This window comes from Toxorhynchites rutilus, chromosome 2 (genome assembly GCF_029784135.1).
Source record: "Toxorhynchites rutilus septentrionalis strain SRP chromosome 2, ASM2978413v1, whole genome shotgun sequence".
Lineage (NCBI taxonomy): Eukaryota > Metazoa > Arthropoda > Insecta > Diptera > Culicidae > Toxorhynchites > Toxorhynchites rutilus.
In genome coordinates, this window is record NC_073745.1 from 309,283,194 (window position 1) to 309,307,779 (window position 24,586).

At 37.4% G+C, this 24,586-nt stretch overlaps 1 protein-coding gene across 12 annotated transcripts in view; it reads left to right on the plus strand.

Annotated features, from left to right (window-relative positions):
- Nucleotides 1-24,586, plus strand: part of LOC129771262 (arginine-glutamic acid dipeptide repeats protein) — a 131,135-nt gene that overhangs the window by 63,668 nt on the left and 42,881 nt on the right. For 11 of the 12 annotated variants that reach the window (XR_008742322.1, XM_055774724.1, XM_055774732.1 and 8 more), the window contains exon 4: nt 20,288-20,684. Coding sequence is in view for 11 of the 12 variants with exons in the window: in XM_055774724.1 (XP_055630699.1) it covers nt 20,619-20,684 (66 nt within the window). In the remaining variant the exon portion in view is untranslated. The remainder of the gene's footprint in view (nt 1-20,287; nt 20,685-24,586) is intronic. The other variant, XM_055774728.1, reaches the window with a different exon arrangement.

Below are 24,586 nucleotides of genomic sequence, written 5' to 3' on the forward strand. Positions count from 1 at the left end.
CGTATGCTCGCACCTTGCGCTTAACTTCTCTCATAAGGTTCTGTACAACATCTGGCTTCTTCTGTACGAAAACTCACTTTTCTTTATGTCTTCCTTAATCTTCATTCCTTCGTCATAATTTGGAGCCTTCTGCACTTTGTACGTATGCAGTCCCTCCCGGTTCTTGGCTCTCTGAACGAAAGACTTGGACAGATTCAACTTTTTCACCATATCCCTGACTGAAGCATCGAGATTCCGCTTAAACGCTTTCTCGAAACACTTATGATCCTGATCACTAATAGAACATCCATTCTGACTGCATTTTTCCTTCCGTTCGATGCTCAGAGTATCGTAGTAACGTTTAATCACACGACTTACCGTTGACTGCACGATTCCGAGTTGTTTTGCGATGTCCCTATGAGAGAATTCAAGATTTTCCAGGTACAATTCGCAGTGTTGCTTTTCGGGTGACGCCATTGTTTCCAGTTTTCGAAAAAACTGACAGTGATGAAAATCATTGTAAATAATACACTCTCGGCGCCAGTGGTTGTATGGTTAGCGTAACAGCCTCACAATCCGATCGGCCTGGGTTCAATCCCAGCTGGCGTCGTTGGGATTTTCTGAGGCGAAAAATCTCTGGTTACGTCTTCCTTCGGAGCGGAAGTAAAAGAAGTTGGCCCGGCTCATGAGTTGTTGAGTCTGATAGGTAGGAACAGGTGGAGTCGCCTCCCTGATGTCGGTGATTGGCACTAAAGTGGCGGAAATAGGCCGACGAAAAATAAGCGAAGATAAAAAAAAAAAAAAATACACTCTCAACTACTTGTACCCAAATGTTCAAGAGAAAATACCCAATGGATAATTTACTACATCTTTTCTTTCGTGATGCTATTTGATGTGGGACATCCTTTAGTCATAATCAGGGCTTATCAAAGTCATATTCAACTGAGAATATTCAGAGGACTATGAAGAAATCCGCATTCGCATTCAATTGGAAACGAGTTTTTGCCTATTCCAGCATTTTCTTCGTCAATATATTTGCGTATTGAAGTGTCTCCCCCCAGACTGAATTCGTTTCTCTCTCTCATGTATCACGTATACATGTATCAATGTTTGAGTTCACGGTAGGTAAACAATGGAGCCGTCCAATAATGATGTAACTATTTATTTTTTGCATCAGAAATCAAGTTTTCGTTTCACTTCATATGAACGTTAAAATAAGAGTGTGTACGCGGGCAACGAGGTACATGTCATGGGGAGTAGTAGTGATGGGTTGAAGTCAGGTTGAAGGGAGAGGCAGATTTGTATTCATTCGTCACGTCAATTAGAATAACCATTTGCTAGAATAGTTTATCAGTCATCGTCTCTCTTAACGTCGCTTAACTCATTTCTAGTCAATTCATGTCATGTTGACGGCGAATGTCGAAGTAGTCCTAGTCGAAGCGAAGCGACTGAAAGGAGAATCGATTTTCATTTTCAGCTTCGAAAATATTGGACCCTGGCCATAATATGTGACTGGTTCTGAGGCGTCGAGACCGTTGGAACGGAAAGTCACTTCAGGTATGGTGCTTTGATGCTCGGTATGGGCTTCATCAGCTCCTGACATTAGTTAATCCATGTTTGTTCTGTATCTGGCGTCCTGATGCCAGACGTATCACCTGCAATTCTTTGTTGTTATGATCCTGTCTCGAATGGCTCCCGTGAGTAGTAAACCACACATTCGATGCAGTGCTCTCGTATCCGAGCGAGAGAATTTAAGAGTGGTCACCACAGGTAGAATGAAGTCAGAAGTCAAATATCCTTTATATATTGTCGGGATTGCTCTGTCATTTTGTTATGTATTTTGAAAATTTTCCAAATATATTCGAAATCAATACGCAACGAACATCCTTCCTACGTCAACTATGAGAATACAAAGCTTCTTTAGGACGTTACTGCCATTCAGGAAGAATCAGTAGAGGGTCAACGAAGATGTGTGGTTTACTACTTCACTGGTTATCATTTCAGCAGTTGGACAAAGCGGGACTTGTCTATATGCACATTGCAAATATTGGTCACTGCTTTGTAAGCGCCTCCGTCATACCGTTATACCGTCATACCGTCATACCGTTTCTCCTGATAATCCTACATAGAGGGTTAAATATCAAACAAAACCAAAGCGAGTTGAAATATGCTCTGATTTTTGGTAACGTTTTAGAATTTGTGTGAATTAAGAGTTTTCGGGTTTTGCGGCGGCTTTTTATCCGAGGCCAATTTTTTTTCGTGATTTTTACATAAAACTATGACTCAGAAAACATGATACCTACAAAATTCTGTTCAATGGATGAAATGTAAAAAATTGTATATTTTTTTTTATAAAAAATTATTAAAAAATAAGTTTTTTTTTAATTTCGCCGAAAAAAAATTATTAAAAAAATTAAAACTCATTTTTCTCAAAAACGTATTTTTTTTAATTCTCAGAAAAATCATACAGCCATTCCATGAATAGTCCGAAATAGTGGTTCTCAGATCTTCTTTTTTATCCCATTTATTGATTTATTAGGCTCATTACCATTTTAGCTGTAACAGAGCCGGGTTTTAATCGTGTACATGTACATATGTATATGTTTCTATAAATTGTAAATTACACAGTTGTGTAGTCATTTAGGCGTTAGGTTTTCTTTCCCATTACATTATGGTTAGTTACACAGTAGTAGCCATTTAGGCGTAAGAGTATTCTTTCTGTTCTTCCATTGTTCAGCAGACCGGACAGCGGAGACAGTTGATATTGATCATTGTTGGGTTATTTATAAAACAGCAGCCCGATGTTTCTTGCAGAGCAGAGCAGTTGTATGGATGAATCGATCTTTGTTCCACCGATCGATCTCCATCGCTGATGATGGTTGCGTGGACCAAGTTATTCTATAACAACACAAAGATGGTCAATTGAGGGCCCTGAGTTTGAATTCACGATCGAACGCTTAGTTTAGTAAGCGAACGCGTAACCAAGTGGCTACGAAGACCCCCCAGATTTTCGTGAAAAGTGGTAGTTTTGTTCCTTATCGCAAAATATTAGAGAGGTTTTTTTTAATTTTTTTTCATTACGGTGCCCATTTCCATTTTAGGGTGGTCCGAAAAATCGACTATTTCCCCATTTTTTCCAAAATTTGTTTGAAAAAATATTATACATGGTGGAAAGTCGAATTTAGTTTTCGTGATTATTGATTGTAATTGTTTTTCATAGTTTACGTAGTTTCAGGACCAAGGGCGCCATAATTTTAAAAATGACAAAAAAAATTCTTCATTTTGAAAAACATTCTTTATTGGCCCAAAAAAATTACCTGTGCAAAATTTCAGCCCAATCGGACATGATCTAGGACCTCAAAGCACCCAAAGTTGTGATTTTTTGGTCAAAAGTCCCAAAAGGTCGATTTTCGGCAATTTTTTTTTCAAGATCATACCAGATCTCGACGTTTTGAGCTGAAACTTTGCACAGGTCTTTTTGTTGGGCCAATAAACAAATTGTACATGGTCGGTTTTTGAAATTCGATGATGAATATTTTCCATTAATCCATTGCCACCCTATCGTCGATGCATCAGAACATAGGCATTTTCACAGGAAAAATTTGTTTTTTTTAAGGTTTTCTTTGAAAAAATCTTTGAAAAGTCAAGATAGCGATAAAGTGTATTCTGTTCGACAAAGTTTCAGAACTTATTAAAATATGAACTTATATGTTTTCAGAACATGTAAATTGCGATAATTTATACATGAAAATGTTAAGAGTTAAACATTAAAAGTAATTTTTCAAAGAAAACATGAAAAAGTTGTTGTCAGAAAAACTTTTTCCCTGTAAAGGTACTCATCCTCCGAAGTATGGGTGACTTGTTGGAAATTGTATTAACTATTCATATTATTTTTTTGAGAATTTTCAAAAGATCAAATAATACATCTTTAAAAAAAATGAATTTAAATTTTGAAATCATTGTATTTTCAGCGTTTTTTCCTAATTTTGGTATTTTTTTATGAAAATTCAAACAATTTCCAACAATTCATCCTAGGTATTATAGTTTTTGAGTTATATTTGTTTGTAAAAAAAAAGATTTTGTTTTGTCATTTTCAAAAAGTAGTCTAATTTCCATATCTTTACTCTCACAACGTTTCACTGCTATCTGAGATGCTGCCAACGGCCAGTCGAGTTGGCATGAAATTCCTCTATTTTACTTTGGTGAAAGCTGTGTTTTTATGAAATGAATATTTGTTCCGCTGCGATTTGATTCGACTTTTCTGTTGCCGTTCTGCGAAAGTTACTGCATAGTATAGACATAGACAGCTCTTGGGGTAATCCAACGTCTCTTCGGTTATGTCCCCGACATTGCCAACCCGTCTTTGTTCTATTACTGAGGTGCTGACATGTGATCCACGTGACGATGTGACACATACCACGACGGTGAAATCAATATACAGGCTTCCAGAATCTGTTAGATGAATGGGTGCTTTATGGAGCAGCGGACCTTCCGATACTTCGGGTTTTGGTAGCTACATGACCTGGTTTCTACAGCCATGCATAGGGATTGCATTACCGTCCCAAAATTTCAATAACCGGTTATTCGGTAATGAAAATTTCTTTCCGGTAAAACCGGTAATTACGGAGAAAAAGCGTCTTATTCTGTGTCTCGTCTTCAGATCAAGCAGCTCTGAAGCTGAAGCTCGGAGGTCCTAGAATTGGGGCAACACTCTGTTTTTTCGATCTTATTTTGATTCTCGAGTAAATTATGGTGTAAAAAATAAATTACCGAAATTACCGGTTATCGATTGTAAAATTACCGGTAATTCGGTAATAAAAAATTACCCGGTATTACCGGTAAAACCGATTAACAATCCCTAGCCATGCATTTATTTCTTGTATCCTTCGTGTTTTGAAACTACATCTTTTTAAATTAATGTTTCACCTAGAATACGTTATCTCTCTACAGATATGCCTTTTAAGACGGAATAATTTTTCCACTTGTGGAAAATACCGAGACTGTGTGTGAAGCTCCATCCAAATTGGCTGATCGATCCAACGTGGAGCCTCTAATATATCGAATTTCATTGCAATACCAATGAAGATATAAATTCAAAGTTCCGCTCTATTATGACATTATGAAGCGCTGGAAAATGTCCAGTAAAACGGCGGCAGCAAGCAGGCAGCAGAGTGTAGTCTGTAACCGAGCACAGCTTGTTGGCCGGCATCCAACCGTTCTTCGCATTATCTCACCCATGAGCAATAATCCGTTCCGGATCGCGCACTTTGCCGCCGCGTCCGCTCCAATCCCATCATTGAACCAACAAAATTGTGGTGCTCTTCGAGAGTCGCTGCTGACCCTCAATGGTGGGATTGGGATGGTGGGGGGTCAGTTGAGGGGACTCTCAATTTCGATGCCGCTTTTATACAAATTTATTAACTGTGTCACACCGGTACTCATGCACTTATTTCACTTAACCTCCGGGCGGCCACAATCCTTACACAGAAGCGCTTGTTTGTCTTTTTTTTGTGTAATTCTTTCTTCGCCATGTCGCACTCCCCCTTCCCTCCAATGGCGGCTGTTATTTTGCTCAGCGGCTCAGTGTCACTCTGCTTTGCGGCTGTTGTTTTCGGTGGTATTTACACAACGAAAGTCAGCTCGAACAAGTCGTTAATATGGCCTTTTGGAATGTACATTCATTCTGTGTTGTGTTTCTTTTTTAAATCTCTGATTTCTCTTCTTGTGTCACCCGTAAATCAGTTATTTGCCGCGTTGAGGTAGTTTCGGATTTCTTTACCAACGTTAATATACTGCGCTGCCTTCCCCGATGGAAAGAAGTGAAAACTCTCCGAAAAGAGTTTAGTTTTTGTATATTTCATTGGCTGTTTGCGTTTTGTGCCCAAAACGCCCAGGGTTTTGATTTGTCAGTGTAGCGATTTTTCATCTCTCGAGAGTTTTCGTTTTGAACTGTTTTTCGGTCGTTATCTCGATTTTTGTTTTGCTTCAACGACGTGTGTGCTGCAGCATAGTAATAAAGACGTGATGGATATTCCGTTGTTTGTATAAATAACTGCCTCGAGTTGTCACATTTAGCATGACAAATATGTCTGTCTTCGGTCCCTTTGGCGATAGTTGTTGACTGGTGGTGTTAGTCATGGTTCCAGTGTCGATCGATGCTGATTCAAAGGGTAATTCTGACTTGGATTGTTCCCAATGGTGGTTCAAGCGAGAGCGTTACTATCGACATTCAAACCTCATAAAATCGATTTGTGCATTTTCAAGATTTTCACATAGTTTTTTTTATTGTCATTTACTGACTGTTCCACGAAGACTCTTATCAGAAATTAATCGAAGCATCATGTTTGGTTTCAAAATCGTTGGTGCATCTCCCCTTCGTGTTCGGTTAACTTCTGGAAGATCTGAAGGATTTCCATTTAGACACAGAAATGGATGGTGTGTTGATTTCTAAAAAACTGAAATCAACCAAACATATGAATTACAGAGCTCATTCAAAAAGTTAGTTCACATGTCTAAGAACAAAAAAAGTATTCAACTTGTTTAACAGCGTGATCATACTTTTAAAAATATGATCCTTGGGTGTGTTACCCACTTTAATTATTTTTTTTTATTCTTTTGAGTTAAGATACCCCGTCGAAGCTCTAGACTAGAAATCAGAAAATAGAAATTTCGTCTTCCTCTGTATTGACTTGGCGATTCGGAGTAGGTTGATCAACACATCAGATCTTAAAGAGTCTTTACGACGATGAATACCAATGACGATATATTTTTTCATCACCTTTATTTATTTTATTTAGGTTGATTAGAATTGTTTGCTGTAAAACCGAACCGGATTCAATCGTATACATTTTTATCGAATCGCTACATATGGAAAATTACATAAGAGCGCCTTTTAGGCGTAAGAGTACTCCTTTTGTTCCATTGTTCAGTTTGGTTGGGCCGGATAGTGGAAACAGTTGGTATGAGGCTTCCATTGTTGTGTTATCAATAGCACAAGTAGTTCGATGTTCTTGAGGCTTCTTGTTGAGAGAGGCTAGAACACCGATGCTTGACGATTGTTGCCTGGACGTAATCGCTATAATAACAAATAAAAATGGGCAATTGAGGCTACTGAGCATTGAACTCACGATCGTTCGCTAAGTAAGCGCACGCGCAACCAATGTAGAACAACGGTTTAAACGTGATGTATCAACTGGATCAAAAAGAAAGCAGATTTTTCCCATTGTTGCAACAATAGGTCGAAAATTATATCTCTAGTAAAATTAAAGATGCTACTGCGATCAACAGATTACTTCATCCTCGTTTCATTAGTCGCGAACTTGATCCCCAGTGCACGGTTCTAGAGTCACTCGTCAATCTAGTCAAATGTTGCGTCCATCCACTTCTACATGTAACATTACGGTTTTCTTAGGCTTGTTCGTTCAGTTTTGTTACGATTATTGTAAAGATGACTTCTAGAGTATGATATCTTTTATGGGTCCCTTCAACTGGGACAATGAACTCCGGAATTCAAACGTGAACGCTGCGACTATCCTTCCCAACAACATTGTTATTGATGCGGTCGAACAGTTTGTCTTTAAAAAATCCTGCTCTACTTATTAACCCATCTAAAATAACTAGTATTCTCTAAGTATGTTGATTTGTAGAAAATTTGTGAAAATTGCAGTGGCGTCTCGTCCGCCTGTTCAAACTGTTCATAGGACAGGTAGACAATCTCAGAAAAAAATTGAAAACCCTTTTTTTTCATTATTTCACATTTGATGAGGAACTAGCGGAGGTAATTTATTTGTAATATTATCATTTATCCCGAAAATAAAATTTCCTTTTTTCTATTCGGAAATACTCATTTTCTTCTTCACCGTGAAGAATGAAATCTGATGGCTGCTACACTTGACTACATCACCCAACCCGCACCTTTCATCTGAACCCGTCGTCATTCAAACATTTTTCTGTTCTGCATCTTCAAGTACGACAGGGCAAACGTAGTCAGCTATGTATGAAGCGATCACTACTACTAATGGGCTGCTTTGCCTAAGAAACGATATTTGAGGTTTGAAGTTTTCTGCTGACGCAGCCGATGGAAACAATGGAAAACACATACAACAATGCTAATTGAACAGGTAGCTCACATGGTCACGCGTCACCTCTGGAAAATTGTACAGTCGGGTTAAAACGAAATTATTATACTACCAACATACAGTATAAGCAACATAACAGTTAATCCCACATGTTTTTTGTCGTTTTTGTTGTTTCAGTCGAAGTTTAGCAGCGTTTTCGTCAACGAAGTTCATCCAACGATCATCGATCAACGATCATCTCAACCACTTCTAGTAAGGTTCCCGTGATCTTGAATTAAATACGTCAATTTCAAGTAATAAGGCACTTGAAGTCAACATTCGCCTGGAAGGCTCTGTCTGCGTCGACCCTGGCGGTTCTTCAAACCTCTCAGTCTTTCCTATCTTTAAGAAGGGTTATAAGAAGTCGGCTACGACCTATCGTGGCAATTCTTCTGTCAGATTACTTCAATCATAATTGCTCCAGTTGCCTCAGAGCAGTCACTTAGGATCCTGCAATCTTTCCTATTCTATTTAAACGATGTTCATTTTCTATCCGTTGCCTGGAGCGGTGTTACGTGCTGCTTGGTGTGACAAGAACAGAATGGCGCTTAACGCCTCCAAATATCATTTTCTTTTAGAAAAAAAATCATAGTGTGGTGTCCAAGACATGACCGCATTAACGTTAACGAAAAATCATTAGATTTAAAAAATGGGTTTCGCTACACAATTAAAAAAAACTTATTTGTGTAGTGGATAGGAACCGCATAAAAATGTTCCACGTAGAAATTGACTCAAATACTGATGATCTTGATCAAATATGTTCCGTTTCATTTACTACACAAAAAAAGGGATCGCGCGAAAAAAAAATCACGCTAAAATGGATTGCCCATAAACAGGTCTCACTGTACAATGTTTTTTCATACTCTACAGGCTCACGCCAAGTTCAGAAATGTTCGTGCAAATGACTATTTTTTGTAGACTGCCGATATCGAAACACTTTTCCAACATTTGTAAGGTTTCATTTATATAATTTTCAAGCATAATCCAATAATTTTTTTTATTCCATATTCAAGTTCATGTTGCATTTAATAAAAAAACATGTTAACATCGGAAACATACACACAGAGGCAGATGACACAAATGTCAAACTTTCTTGTGGACTCAGTGTGGCGGTCAAGTAACATACATTTTGTCAAATATTTGTGTTTCTAAAGAAAATTATTTATCAATAAAATTGATATCATTGCCAACAAAATAGACCCCTCCTGAAGCAATACACTTTTTCCAACGAACAATCCAGTCATCGGAATACTTTTTATAGCTGTATTCAGGAATTGCCTTGTTCAGCGGGAAGATTAAAAATTGCAAATTCCTAGTGTATATTCAAAAAATGTACCTCTCTGTACTTTTCTTTTTCCTTTCATTCTTACCAAAACAAACCGATATTTAATGGAAAAATGGACAGCAATGTAATACAGGCAAATCTTTTTTTGTACGAATGTTTTTTTGCGAGATTTTCTATGCTTGTGCGAATTTTTATGAAAAGGAGCATATTTGACGAAATTATCGTCCATTTAGATTTTTTTTTGGCAACTGAGAGTGCAAAAAAACATCCAGCGCACCAAAAAAAAAGTTTCAAATTGTGTAGCTAACACAATTTTTTAAACCTATTGGTGAAGTTTTGTACGATTTTATTTCATGCGATTTTTTTCGCGCGGTCCCTATCCCTCGCACAAAAACCGATTTGCCTGTACTCGAAACGAGAGGAACTATTTTACCTTTTGTTTATCATTGTTTGTCTGTACAGCAACTGAAATGTAAACATGCAGAGGGAAAGCAATTGGACGGACGTTTCATCGCTAACTTTTCACTGTCTGTCTCACCTTTACTAGAAACTGTCCGTTTCACCCCACCAAGGCGATTCACATTTTTTAACATAAAATTGAATTTACTAATGAATCAGAGGAACTGTTGGTAATTAGGCCACCGTAAAGAATATGATAAATTTTTGCGTCCACATATCGCTAGAATCCCCGTTTTCCGATTTGTTCAAATCGTTATTGTAATAGTAGAGCAATCCACCTAGAGTCATAATTGAACTTTTCTCATACCTACAAAAAATCCGTAGGTGGTCGAAGCGGCTTTATTGGGAATTCATATTCGTCTCCACCACTGGCCATTTTGCCCCAAAACGACAAAGTAATTTCTATGCGAATTAATCGTTCAAATTAAACAAAACATCTCACTATCAATACAGCATCAATAGACAATAGTTATACTACCAAAAAAACAGCTGACCATGTACGAACATTATTTCATGAAATAATATTTCGTTCAATTGAAAATATCTCTATAGTGGAAAGTTTTACGGTAATATTCCAAGAATCAAATAAAAGTTCATTGAGTGAAATAATTGGATTCGCTATTGCCTTGATTAGGAATGATTTTTTAAGGTTAGACAATTTAAGAAAAATCAAAAATAACTTTTTTTCTCGCAAAGTGTTTGCTTACACACATCAACGTTCCCTACAGTATTTCAAAAATTGTTTTTTTTTCGATTTCGCACATTCCTTTATCTTATATAACATGTAGGAGGGGAATCCATCTACAAAAATAGAAAATTAAACAATTTAACTATCCAAATCAGACGCATATCCATTTTACCTTCACTGTCTGTATTACCCACAGTTCTCTTACAGGGAGTTTTGAAGCAAAAAGAAATATCCGTGAATTTCGGCTAGAAAATATTTATGGATGACACTCCTGCAATATCAAATAATTATAGAGGATTATCTTCAAGACACAACCGGATTTTTGGCGTAGGACTACGAAATTATTATATTTAATTTGCTTGTTTATCACATAGGGTTTAAAGTGAAAACTATAGCTTAACCGAAATACTTGTAAATGTATGTAAGGAGATTTTTCTGTGTTATGCCAGATTTAATTGCAGTTTCAAGTTGACACTTTATACTTTGGGTTGAACGGATTGCCTGACATTTCGGCTGGAATTAGGCTTAATGCTTGCTCCGCTGCATGGACTTGGATAGATCGCCTTAGCAGATTGTTATCAGGCTAATATAGTATAGTAGTATGTAGTACAGCGGTAATTTTCTCGTCAATTTATAGCTACAACTAATAGGGTAACCTACCTTATATAATAGCTGATTATTCCCGTAAATTTCACAAAAATATATAGCTATTTCACCTCGAATCGATAGTCTAAGTCTCTTTTTACAATAAAAATTGTTTTTGAAGCAGAAATTTTGCAAAATTAATTATCCAGTATCTTTGAAAAAATAAGAAAGAGTTAGGAAATATGGGCACTAACAGTGGCGTCTTGTCCGTCTGTTCAAACTGTTAATAGAACAGGTAAACAACCTCAGATTTTTTTTTGTTATTCCACATTTGTAGGATGGTAATTTATTTGTAATTTCCATATTATCTCGAATATTCTTATTTTCTCTTCTGTGTGGGTGAAACTTCTTCACCGTGAAGAATGTAATCTGATTTGACTACAACACCCAATCCGTACGCAACACAACGCCATTCAAACATTTTTCTGCATCTTCAAGTGCGACAGGGCAACCGCAGTCAGCTATGTATGATGCGATCACTACTATTGATATGTTGTCTTGCGTAAACATGATGACTCAAAGTTTTCTGTTGAAGGAAGCCGATGCGAGCATTGAACAAAAAGGCTTGACTAAAATTACCTAGAAGGGCTTTGTAATTTTATCCATTTTTCATGTCTAAAATAGCTTCTGGTATTCAATTTTCTTACTTCCGTCATGGATATCTCATAGAATATCTTCTTCAGGTTGAGGAAATGTTGCACTAGCTCTTGTTCCTGCTGCTGACTGAAAACTGTCGAGAGTGGTTCTAGATGTGATGAAAAATTGCATTTTTTGAGGTGCCGTTGTTCTTGGAAAGTTTGAATTCAATGCAGATCCTCCCTAAACAGTAGGGTGGCAGCGAAAATGGTCATGTTAAATTTCAAAAACCGACCATGTATATTTTGTTTATTGGCTCAAAAGAATGACTTGTGTAAAGTTTCAGCTCAATCGAACATGATTTAGGGGTGCCTCAAAGCGCTCAAAGTTTTGATTTTTGATCCTCGAAAATCTTTCAAGCAGAGAGTAAAGGAAATTTGGAAAATCGAAAAAAAGTTTTTCGATGCCAAATTACTTAAAAATCATCAAAACTTTGAGTGCTTTTATCATATCCGATTGAGCTGAAATTTTGCACAGGTCATTTTATTGGGCCAATAAACAAAATTTACATGGTCGGTTCTTTAAATTCGATAATTATTTTTTTTCCATACTTTCATTGCCTCTCAAGTCCCAAAAGGTCGATTTTCGGCCAAAAAAATTTTTTCGAGATGACACCAGATCTCGACGTTTCATGCATTTTTAAGTCATTTGGCATCGAAAAAAATGTCGATTTTCCAAATTTCCTTTATTCCCCACTTGGAAGATTTTCGAGGATCGAAAAATCAAAACTTTGAGCGCTTTGAGGCACCCCTAAATCATGTCCGATTGAGCTGAAACTTTGCACAGGTCATTTTTTTTTGGCCAATAAACAAAATGTACATGGTCAGTTTTTGAAATTCGATTATGAAATTTTTTCCATACATCCATTGCCACCCTACTAAACAGCTTTTATAGCCTTTTCCATCCGCTGGTTAGTCCATGACATCCAGTTTTTCTTGAAACGTAGTTAGTGGACATCTGTTCATCTTTCCCTTCGAAGAAGTGTCCGTCTTACCCGATCTAATTAGTAATTTTTTGACATCAAGATTTCTAGAGTAAAAATAAGAAAACTTACCGCTGATTCGATGAAATGGAAAATTTACATTGAATTGTTCGCTGCAGATCACTTTTATGTTTTTACAATTTTGGCAAAAGACCAGCTAAGGTGTAACAGTAAGTGCCAAAAGTATTGATACACTGTATTGCAAGTTTTTACATGATTCAAATATAAAATAAAAATGTAATTTATCAATAATATATAAGTGTCCATCTTAATCGCCTTGTCCGCCTTTCTTGACTTTTCCCAGACAGGAAATTCTTTCAACATGATCTCAACGTGTTATCCAATTTTAAGACATTCAGACGATTTCCGGTGATTTTGCGGTTTTCAAAAAACTCAAATTTTAACGTCTGCGACACCAGTGAATGAAGTCCGAATGAGCTAATATTTCGCATAGGCTATGTAATCGTGCAAATCAACATTTCGTATGAAATGTTTCGCAAGTTCCGATTGAAAAATCGAGATAACTATTTTTATTGGCACCTTAAACTATACTTTTAGTTTCGCATGCCGAAAAAAAACAAAGTCCCAAAGTGTCGATTTTTGAAAAAAAAAAATTTTTCGAGATGACACTAGATCTCGTCAATCGAATTGAGGAGTGTCTTTGAAAGAGTTCATATTCTGAATTGCAATCATTACTTCCGCAATAACACTGATTACATTCATTATTGATTAGCATCGATTATCGTTTGCGAGGCCTGGGAGCGATGAATTATCATCACAACCCCATTCCCAAGAAGTCACTTTCATCGACATCTGTGTTTACTCGAACTCACATGTACCTTTCACACCATGGAAAACAAAACAGTCGGCTTCATAGTCGGTTCGGTAAGATTTAGTGATGACCACCGGGTGACCACAGCACTCTTTGTCACCGCCATGAACCGCTTTTCTCAGCAACAATCTTTTAACATTTTCATCGTAAGCCACTACTGCCTGCCAACCGCTACCCCACCGCTTCTGCCCGCGCTTAATCTACCTTCTCCAAAAGGCGGTCGGTTGTTTCACCGAGCGAAACGAAAGAGAAAAACACAAAACAAACGCTCCACTGCGTACTTTTCAACAAATTAGCTGTATAATCAATAATAAGCTGCCACTTTAGCGTAGCCGTCTCTTTTCACACTTAGTCATAACGATTAAGAGTGGCGAACGCGCAAGGCATGCACAACATACAGGCCTGAAGAAACGAAATTATGGGGCAGGGTTGAGTGAGTCCCATCGTTCGTTCGCTGTGAACCAGTTGTGTGGCTGGTCCGTCGCTTGAAAGGGCAGACAGAAAGTTCCTCCGATGTAGCAAACGAGCAGAAATAGTGACACAAACACACAGAGCCACATATACACACATATTATGGGATCCCGTTGTAGTTCTTGGCATCCTGCACTCTCCACCGAGAGTAGACAGGTCAAGGGGAAATGGAGCGCGAGGCCCTAAACTCTTACGTACAGACGAAGAGCTCTGAGTAAGAGGTATTTAATTTAACAGACTCTTCGACTTGTGAAGTTTGTGTCGGATCATTTACTCGCTTTGGACGGGCGCTGTACACATTGGTCTCGTAGTGGATTCGAATGCCGCGGAGCTATGCCCAATATCGAAACTTGTAAAATGTCCAATTACATTCGACCCTGGCTGTTTGGAATGGACGGTTCGGATGTATTGGTGACCTGAGCAATTTATAGTTGAAATACCTTTTTGGCGGAAATGGACTAACATTTTTTGGCTTTGTTCAAACGAACAGAATTATGAAAGAACTCGAACAAAACATAATTTTTTACAGAACTTTTATTTTTATTTTTTGGATTGTTGAGGTGTCGGAACTGAAGAGAACCTAGCTATGTATATCTTTTTTTGCTGGTGTCGATGAATATACAGATGGTTATACATTCTGTGAAATATATAAGGTAAATTATTTTGGTTTGTCCAGTCGGAAATATGATCATGGTTTGTCCACTGTTTTCAATGCTCTAATTCAGCTCACCTGTGTCTCAAATCAGCTATTCGAATGTTTCAAAACATATAAATAAAATTGTTTTTTTCATTATTTACAATAGTTTTATAGTATGTTTTTACGTATTCACATGTTTTAATGGATGCTCAAATCCACCTTCTATTGGTATCAATGCGCGTATGACAGAAATTAAATTTCTCTGTGTTGAGTGTGTTGAAGTGAACACTTTTAAAATGCCCAAAAAAAGGTAATATTCTGAAGAAAGCCTAAATTATGAATGGATCAATATGATGACATTAAACTCAAACAATGATAAGTGCAACATCTACTTGAAAATTCGAATTTTTTCATTCAAAAATGATGATTTCTAAAACCGGACAAATTACGATCATTTTTTTGGACAAACCATGATCAGAGGTGGTCAAACCATGATCATAATTTCTCTTTGAGGAAAATCGTTAAAAAATATAAAAATTAGAAAAATTTCAACGCCTTATGATAGTATTAGCAACTAGAGATTTGGGGCTTTTCAACAAACCCAAACTCGTATCGATTATATGTGAGTTTCATGAAGAAACATCGATTGGCATTTACTAGTTGCCTGAAAACACGCATTACATGCATTATCGTAGTGGAAAATCCAAGTGTAATACTTTCACAAATCTGACCCCTTTGTGACGTTTTCTTTCCTCTCAAACGCCTCATAACGCCAAGATAATACCCTGTTTGCATCACAAAATTTTACACAATATCTTTGACCAACAGAAGTATCAGAAATTGCCGTGCAAAAAAAGATAACTTGAACTCAATGACGCTGTAAACAAACTAAATTACAGATCGCGCTCAAAATTGACTTTCAGAGCATTGACAGTAGTTCCAACTTAAGAAAAAAATTAAAAACGTTCAGCTAGAAGATTTTAAATAATTCCCGGTATTTCACAGAATGTATATTTGCTCTAACATCACCGTTACGCAATATTTCTCAACTATTCCAATCACATAAAAACGACAACAATGCGTGTGATGTAAAAATATACAAGCACTCTCCTCCAGACGGCATGAGAACCAGAAGATTAATTTGATTGAGCCACCACCTTGGACCTGAAATTACGAACAAAATCATCTTTCCCACACAACATACTAGAAATCCTCCGAAGTGATGTTCCTCTCTCACTTCGTATCAAGCAAAACCGCTGTGTGTGACATCAACTTCAAGCAAGTTTGTGGACTACTCGCTAGCTGAAGCGAGCCTTATTTTACAATCACACTGCATTTGCATTTCAAGCGATGTACGCGCGCCTGATTCGCATTGTTTTTCAGAAAGTGCGCCTCTCTGCTGTAATAGTTGTTCGTTATTGACAGCATAGGTATGTACTGCCCATGTTTGCATAGGAGACGTAATCACCAACACCATTAGTGTTGAGAAAACGCATTTTTGTTGTTTTTTTGGCCTACAAGCAAAACCATGCAAATTTCCAACGAAACGATCTGTCCAGTTGAAGGATGTTATCGGCACAGAGAGAGCCAAGAAGATTTTGCGGTTTAAAACATATTTTTCCATTTGGAAAACGCGTGCATCTTTTTATGCGGACAATCAATCGTTTCAATGAACATTTGTTCGTATAGCTAGACGTAATCACAAGGTTGCTTTTCTGTAGTGTTAGCATTCAGCTTTCCGATAATAGTCAAAACGTCTCCGTCGATAGTTTCAGTTGTCGGATAAAATTAAATAGGTTTGGAAGAAATTCCAAGGAACTAACCATCACATGAAGAAATTGTAGATATTGTCAAAAAAACAAATGAAAGATGTTTAAAACTTTCAAAGAATGTAATTCGAATGTAGATTTAGCTTATAGCACATAATACTGGTAATTGTTGATTTTCGAACGATGCATGAAAGCTGTATGAAACTACGTCTGTTATGCGAACAAACAGTGATTTTGCGAAAACGTTTTTTCAAAATTGCTCAAATGTTTTCAAACAAAAAATGTTTGTTTGCATGTTGAACGTATGCTTTACATTACATTGTGTAGAATGCGTAACAGCGAAAAAGTCGATTTTGTTCATTTTGTCGTTTACGTCTCCTATAGAAACATGGGCAGTGTAAGTGTCGAACAAATGTATGAGAAATAGGAAGGCTTCCAATTTTAGACAATTTTAACTATTTGCGGATTAGAGAAACGTAATGCATATCACATAAAAAAAAAATCTTATCAAATTTTCGATTCTATTGGCATGCAAATCGTCTAAATCCGTTAACAGCAAAAACAGCTATGAACGTTGAGACTATTCCATAGAAACGTGGCATGTTTTTAAATGGCACTCTTATTGGAAGACGTCAAAAAACATCGTTTTTGAGGTTTTGGAGATGTTAAAATCAAAGAAACGTTAGCGTTTTGAATGCTTTTTAGAAAACTAAGACTTTTCTAAATAAAATACAGAGTGTCGACTACCTTGAAAATCCTTGAAAATCAGGGAATATCGGGGAATTCAAACAATGTCAGGAAAAATCAGGGAATATCAGGGAGTTTTGTTTCCAATCAGGAAATATGAAATTTCGCCATTTGTTTTGTATTTGGTAATTTTTCAGATTTTGGATCGACACCCTGAAAATATCACAAAATGAATCACATAAAACATAAAATGACAAAAAAAAACTCGCTATCCAGAATAAAGCTGGAAGAGAATACACAGAGTAAAATAATTTATATCTCTCGCTCGATGCAACGTGACATGTGTGGCATCGACCCGCAGATCGACGACGATTCATTCGCACAAAACGGCAAAGCCAATTTTTGAATATTTTCAAATTAACTCTCAGCTATGTTAAAGCTGGTGTTGGCTGCAAGATCACCAAACCAAAGTGAAAGAACTTGATGAATAGATACAAAGCGTCGGTCTTCATATTATCTGGGGGGGAGCACTCGTGTGTTTTTGCATCGCATGTGTTTTCCACCCCCGGAAGAGGAGCGAAAATCGCATCGCAAGCCCCAACTCAGCTAAATCAACAGCAGCAACTGCATTAACAGAAGCAAAATTTCTTGTGACGACATGAAATAAAAGATAATGTAAGTCTTTGTGCTTCGTTGCAGTCGCAGCGTGTTTTTTTTTTCTACCGTTTCATCAAGCAGTAAAAGCTTAGCTCTTTTCAGAGCTAATTTTCAAAAAAGTTTCCGCTGTGAAATTTCAGTTTCAAGCGTCCAAAGGAACGCACGTCCATGTAAACCGCACCGCACTTTTCGGGGTCTCTAAACCTTCTGCTAAGAAGTTATTTCAAAAAGTTAGATGCATTCTAAGAGGTAATTGCCGATTTTTTTCATTACAAATAAAAATTTTGTACATAGAATGAACGCATTAAGATGGCTTGTACATCATTTCAAAGCTTAAACTTTCAAATTTTGGAATATTTTACGAACACATTTTTATCATGGTGTGTGTGTATCAATGTATTTTTGGTAGATCCATAATAAATTAATCGGTTCAAGTACAAGAATTTTCGGGGGGTCTTCGTAGCCACTTGGTTACGCGTTCGCTTACCAAGCGATCGATCGTGAGTTCAAACTCAGGGCCCTCAATTGACCATCTTTGTGTTGTTATAGAATAACTACGTCCACGCAACCATCATCAGCGATGGAAATCGATCCACGGTCGAAATAAGATCGATTCATCCATACAATGCTCTGCTCTGCAAGACACATCGGGCTGCTGTTCTATAAATAACTCAACAATGATCAATATCAACTGTCTTCGCTGTCCGGTCTGCTGAACAATGGAAGAACAGATAGAATACCCTTACGCCTAAATGGCTACTACTGTGTGATTTACCATAATGTAATGGAACAGAATACTTAACGCCTAAATGGCTACTACTAACTACTGTATAATTTACAATTTATAGAAACATAAACATATGTACATGTACACGATTAAAACCCGGCTCTGTTACAGTTAAAATGCTAATGAGCCTAATAAATAAATAAATGAGATATAAAAAAAAGTACAAGAATTTTATGTCACGCTTTCAGCAGAGCTAATGCACTCATTTCTGGTTTGGAAGAACGAAATAATTATCAAACAAATAAGAAAAAGTTTCACAGAACACGTGTACACCTTGTTAACGAATGTCCAATAACAATAAGATTTATATTCAGCAAAGGTATTGCAGATCACTAGCTTCTTCATAAAACAATGTTTCTATGCGCAGTCTTTCGGAAAAACGCGAAAAAAAGTTATTGTTTGTTCCCAGTATTTCAAAAAACAACATCAAGTTCAATTGTCCCATGTTGATATTCTAGGCATAACAGTCCCACCATGAATTTAAGGCCCATAATCAAGCTTGATTGATTCAAATGAAGGTATCTTGTCACATTCCATTAGACAACTGCTTATAAAAAACCCGGTGTACTACCAAAACTGAAATGCTTAAAGCTTCTGGTAGACAAATATGTTGGAAAACTTTGATTGCGTTTTTCTCAGTTGCTGATTATGGAACATGGGACAACTATGCGTAGAACGGCAGTATGGACATCCGAAAATCGTGGGTTTGTTCTGATTGATCTCTATAATTTTCAATACCGCTGCCGATCGTAAGTTCCATGAGGACGCGTACTTTGATCCATCCGATTTTCTTCCACGGAAACATTTGAGTGCGCTACACATGATTTATCGAACAAAACTCAATGACTTGGCGAGTGAGGATTTTCTTTGTGGATGCTCAAAATTATTTTCATTGTTCGGCTTCTATATGTCACATCTTTTTTTTAACCTGAATGTAGCACAACAAAAGCAAAATAACCAAGTATTACCTTCCAAATAATCTGCTATCAAAACATTTTAAAATGGACCAATAGAAGCGCGTGAAATGAGCAATGTGTCTTGATTCTGACTGGGCGAATTTTTATGTTTTTCTCTATTCCTCAAATCAATACTGAAATAATTCACATAAAAATAATTGAATAAACTCATCAACAGAAACATCATCAATGAATGATTTTTGTTTAATAAAACCTCAATCCGCTCTTGTTGGAAGATCGAAACGCGTGACGCTGATCGACCCATGGAATAATCTCAGGCATGTATTTGTCGTCCTATCAGAAAAAAAACCCATCACCTCAAAGAATGAGTTCAGTTACACAGGTAGGCTCTCTTTTCGAAGGATGCACTACGAACAAAGCTATGCGAATGGGCATACATAATAATCTGGGTAGATCGACATCCATTTACCTGAGCCAATTAACAAAGTTCTCACAATCCATGAAAAAGTAAACGAAACCAGTAGTTTGTAGCATCTTCCAATGTATGGATCATTTTAGAAGACAAGTCTAGTGAAAAAAAGGGAAAAAATTACGAAAATTTGATTCTCGATGGTAATTTCCGTGTTTTAGAATTTACGTGGTTATGGAATGATGGAGGAAGAATTAATTGATGTGAAATTGAAACAACAAACGCGCAGTGATCTAACGAACGCTTTTCTTCTGTTTACTTCCGTTCCAGAATTCACAGTGAGAAAAACAAAGAGAGAGATAGAAAGTGATACCGTCGCGCTTTCGTAAATGAAGTCGTCCACCGGATCCAGGCTAGACTCCAGTGGTGTCTAGCGACAGGCAGACTTTCGCCGTTGTTCCGGTAGCTCCTTCGATAGAGCCGTGTGTCGAGGTTTCCCCAGCGCAGCCCCAGCATCGACCGACCCGGGACGAAAAAGTGGCTGCAACGAAACGAGGGAATATCGGCCAGCGCGCAGGCTGTCGCCGTGACCAACAACGGCCACTTTACGGTCGGTCTCGCTCGCCTGCGGTGCTAGGAGGTTCGATCTTGAGGGGCTAATATGGCCACACCGCCAACCGAGGGAGAAATCAGAGTGGGTCCCGGCCATCAGGTAAACGATATCTATGTACGTAAGTCCCGTTCCAAAAACTTGCTGAAATCAATACACGGTAACAGAAAGAGAGGATTGTTTGGCTTGCAGTGACTTCCCGCGAAGCACTGCGGTCGGTTAGGATTTGTGATTGTAATGTTATTTGTTTTGTTAGTTCTTAGTATAGACTATGTTTTGTTTTGTTTATGAATCGTAGAATTCTAAAATCGAAAAGTGTTGTAGACAGGTTTGTCTCGTTCCTTTCCTCTTCGACTGAAGCTGTCTTTATTCTTATTTCTGTGTATGTGTGCTGCGGTTACGTAGTTTGACCATCTGTTTACATTTTTCCCCAATTAAAATGTGAAAAATGATACTAATTTTGACGATAACCACAGAAGACGCGCAAACTATATACAACATTTGAATTAACCGCAGGAAAAATAAAACAAACACACACCACAGCGCGTACACATTCGCCTCTAATCTTTCATCGGAGGCAATTTTTCACTGCTGATCTTTCACCCTGTATGTGCAATAGGCGAAAAGACTTTCAACAAAATTCTTTTCTTTCGAGCACCTATGAATGCGCTCCTGCCCCCGCGCGCATGGGTAACACTAATTAATTCTTCCTGTAAAACTGTCTTGTGGCACCACTTGGGGATGCCTCTTGTCAAAATAATGTTGTTGCATTTTAAGTGGTCGATTTAGACACGTTTAATTCACAACACAGTCGTCTCGAAGTCATGACAACAAAAATTAAGCAGATAATGTAAATGAAACATCCCTAGTAGCTCACACACTGTGAGGAGGAAAATAAACTACGGTGCGTTTGTTTATTTATTTATGTTGGTTCGTGATGAGTTTCGGAAACACACATACACAACAGGGCGCGTTGTTGAGTCAGCTTCTGTTTTAATTTCTCTCGCTTCTGGGAGGCACTAAAATGGAGTTGTTTCATTCAAAGACTCCCCCATGATTATTCGAATGATTCTTGCTAGGATTGGAATTATTTCCGTTATGACGGTGCCCTCGATTAATACTTACAATGATTGGAACGCCAACATGTAGATCTCTTTTCACTGCTTTGAAGTCGAAAACAAGCTTTCGAAACATTCTATTTAGATGAAGTCATATTCTCACATGAGAGTGAGAAGATATGCTATATTTTTTCAGGAACATGCTTTGTATTTTTAGAAAAAATGATTGTAGATTAGCAAATGACCAAATAGTTCCGGGATAAAAACGGCACACTTAAACGTAAACAATAAACAAAAACAGGAAGTGGGTTATATCTATGGTATAACCGCAAGGGTGACGTAGGACTATCGTTGATTTAGAGAACATTTGTTCGAAGTTGAATCTAAATCCATTCTGAATGAATGAATAAATGAATATTTGGGGGACTTCGAAAACGAGAGCGTTACGTTGGAGGCACAAGGTTTTATGCATCCAATATAGGATACGAAAAACCTTGTTCTGAAGAATAATCTTCAGAAGTTAACCTGCTAACTGTACTTGATTGACAAATCACAAACCCAAATGTAATATATGGATATTTTATGGATAGAAAACATTAAAATAAACTATTTCGCTTGAACGTAATTTTCAATTTCAAGGGGAACTGGCAGATTATTTTCCAGCAACGATTAGATATTTCCACATTTTCCTCGATACCGGACGCCCACCAGTGGTTAATACTAACTCGATAACCACATGTACTATTAACAGGTGAAAAATATTTGGTCACAGTGTTAAATGGATAGAAAATCAACTCTTTCACATGAATGTATTTTTAAATTCCCAGAGGAACTGGCAGATTATTTTCCAGCAATGATTAGATCTTTTCGGAACTTTCTCGATGCTGAATGGCATCCTAACGGAAAGAGTTCTGCGCATGTATGTGTCGATCCTTCGCCGTCCACCTCCTCCAGCACGTTAGGCAACGATGTTGTCTTGTCGATGTCCGCACGAAAAATGAATGTGTCTCACCACCAGAATATCGCTTAAGTATGCGTTTTGTGTGTGATTGAATCGAGAGAAGGTGTAGTTTACGATGGCAATTTGGAAGGCAAACTAGAGGAGAATGAACTCTCTGAGTTCGGAACTTTCGGCGACTGAGCAATAATCGATTGCGGGCGCATACAATATTGGATACGGAAATGATGGGGAAGAATAATCTTCTGAAGCTATCCTGTTAATTGCGATTGATTGAAAAACCACAAAACCAAATGTATTTGGTCACAGTATTACATGGAAAGAAAACATTCAATTAAACTCTTTCACATGAATATATTTTGAAAATTCCCAAAGGAACTGGCAGATTATTTTCAGTAACGATTAGATATTTCCACATTTTCCTCGATACTGGAAGCCCACCAGTGGTTAATACTAACTCGATAACCACCTGTTAATAGCACTTGATTAAACCATATTTGGTCACAGTGTTACATGGATAGAAAACATTCAATTAAACTCTTTCACATGAATATATTTTGAAAATACCCAAAGGAACTGGCAGATTATTTTCAGTAACGATTAGATATTTCCACATTTTCCTCGATACTGGAAGCCCACCAGTGGTTAATACTAACTCGATAACCACCTGTTAATAGCACTTGATTAAACCATATTTGGTCACAGTGTTACATGGATAGAAAACATTCAATTAAACTCTTTCACATGAATATATTTTGAAAATACCCAAAGGAACTGGCAGATTATTTTCAGTAACGATTAGATATTTCCACATTTTCCTCGATACTGGAAGCCCACCAGTGGTTAATGCCAACTCGATAACCACCTGTTAATAGCACTTGATTGAAATATATTTGGTCACAGTGTTACATGGATAGAAAACATTCAATTAAACTCTTTCACATGAATATATTTTGAAAATTCCCAGAGGAACTGGCAGATTATTTTCAGTAACGATTAGATATTTCCACATTTTCCTCGATACTGGAAGCCCACCAGTGGTTAATGCCAACTCGATAACCACCTGTTAATAGCACTTGATTGAAACATATTTGGTCACAGTGTTACATGGATAGAAAACATTCAATTAAACTCTTTCACATGAATATATTTTGAAAATTCCCAAAGGAACTGGTAGATTATTTTCCAGCAATAATTAGATCTTTCCGGAACTTTCTCGATGCTGAATGGCATCCTAACGGAAAGAGTTCTGCGCGTGTATGTGTCGATCCTTCGCCGTCCACCTCCTCCAGCACGTTAGGCAACGATGTTGTCTTGTCGATGTCCTCACGAAAAATGAATGTGTCTCACCACCAGAATATCGCTTAAGTATGCTTTCTGTGTGTGATTGAATCGAGAGAAGGTGTGGTTTACGATGGCAATTTGGAAGGCAAACTAGAGGGGAATGAACTCTCTGAGCTCGGAACTTTCGGCGACTGAGCAATAATCGATTGCGGGCGCATACAACATTGGATACGGAAATATCCTACTGATGGGGAAGAATAATCTACTGAAACTATCCTGTTAATTGCGATTGATTGAAAAACCACAAAACCAAATGTATTTGGTCACAGTGTTACATGGATAGAAAACATTCAATTAAACTCTTTCACATGAATATATTTTGAAAATACCCAAAGGAACTGGCAGATTATTTTCAGTAACGATTAGATATTTCCACATTTTCCTCGATACTGGAAGCCCACCAGTGGTTAATACTAACTCGATAACCACCTGTTAATAGCACTTGATTAAACCATATTTGGTCACAGTGTTACATGGATAGAAAACATTCAATTAAACTCTTTCACATGAATATATTTTGAAAATACCCAAAGGAACTGGCAGATTATTTTCAGTAACGATTAGATATTTCCACATTTTCCTCGATACTGGAAGCCCACCAGTGGTTAATGCCAACTCGATAACCACCTGTTAATAGCACTTGATTGAAATATATTTGG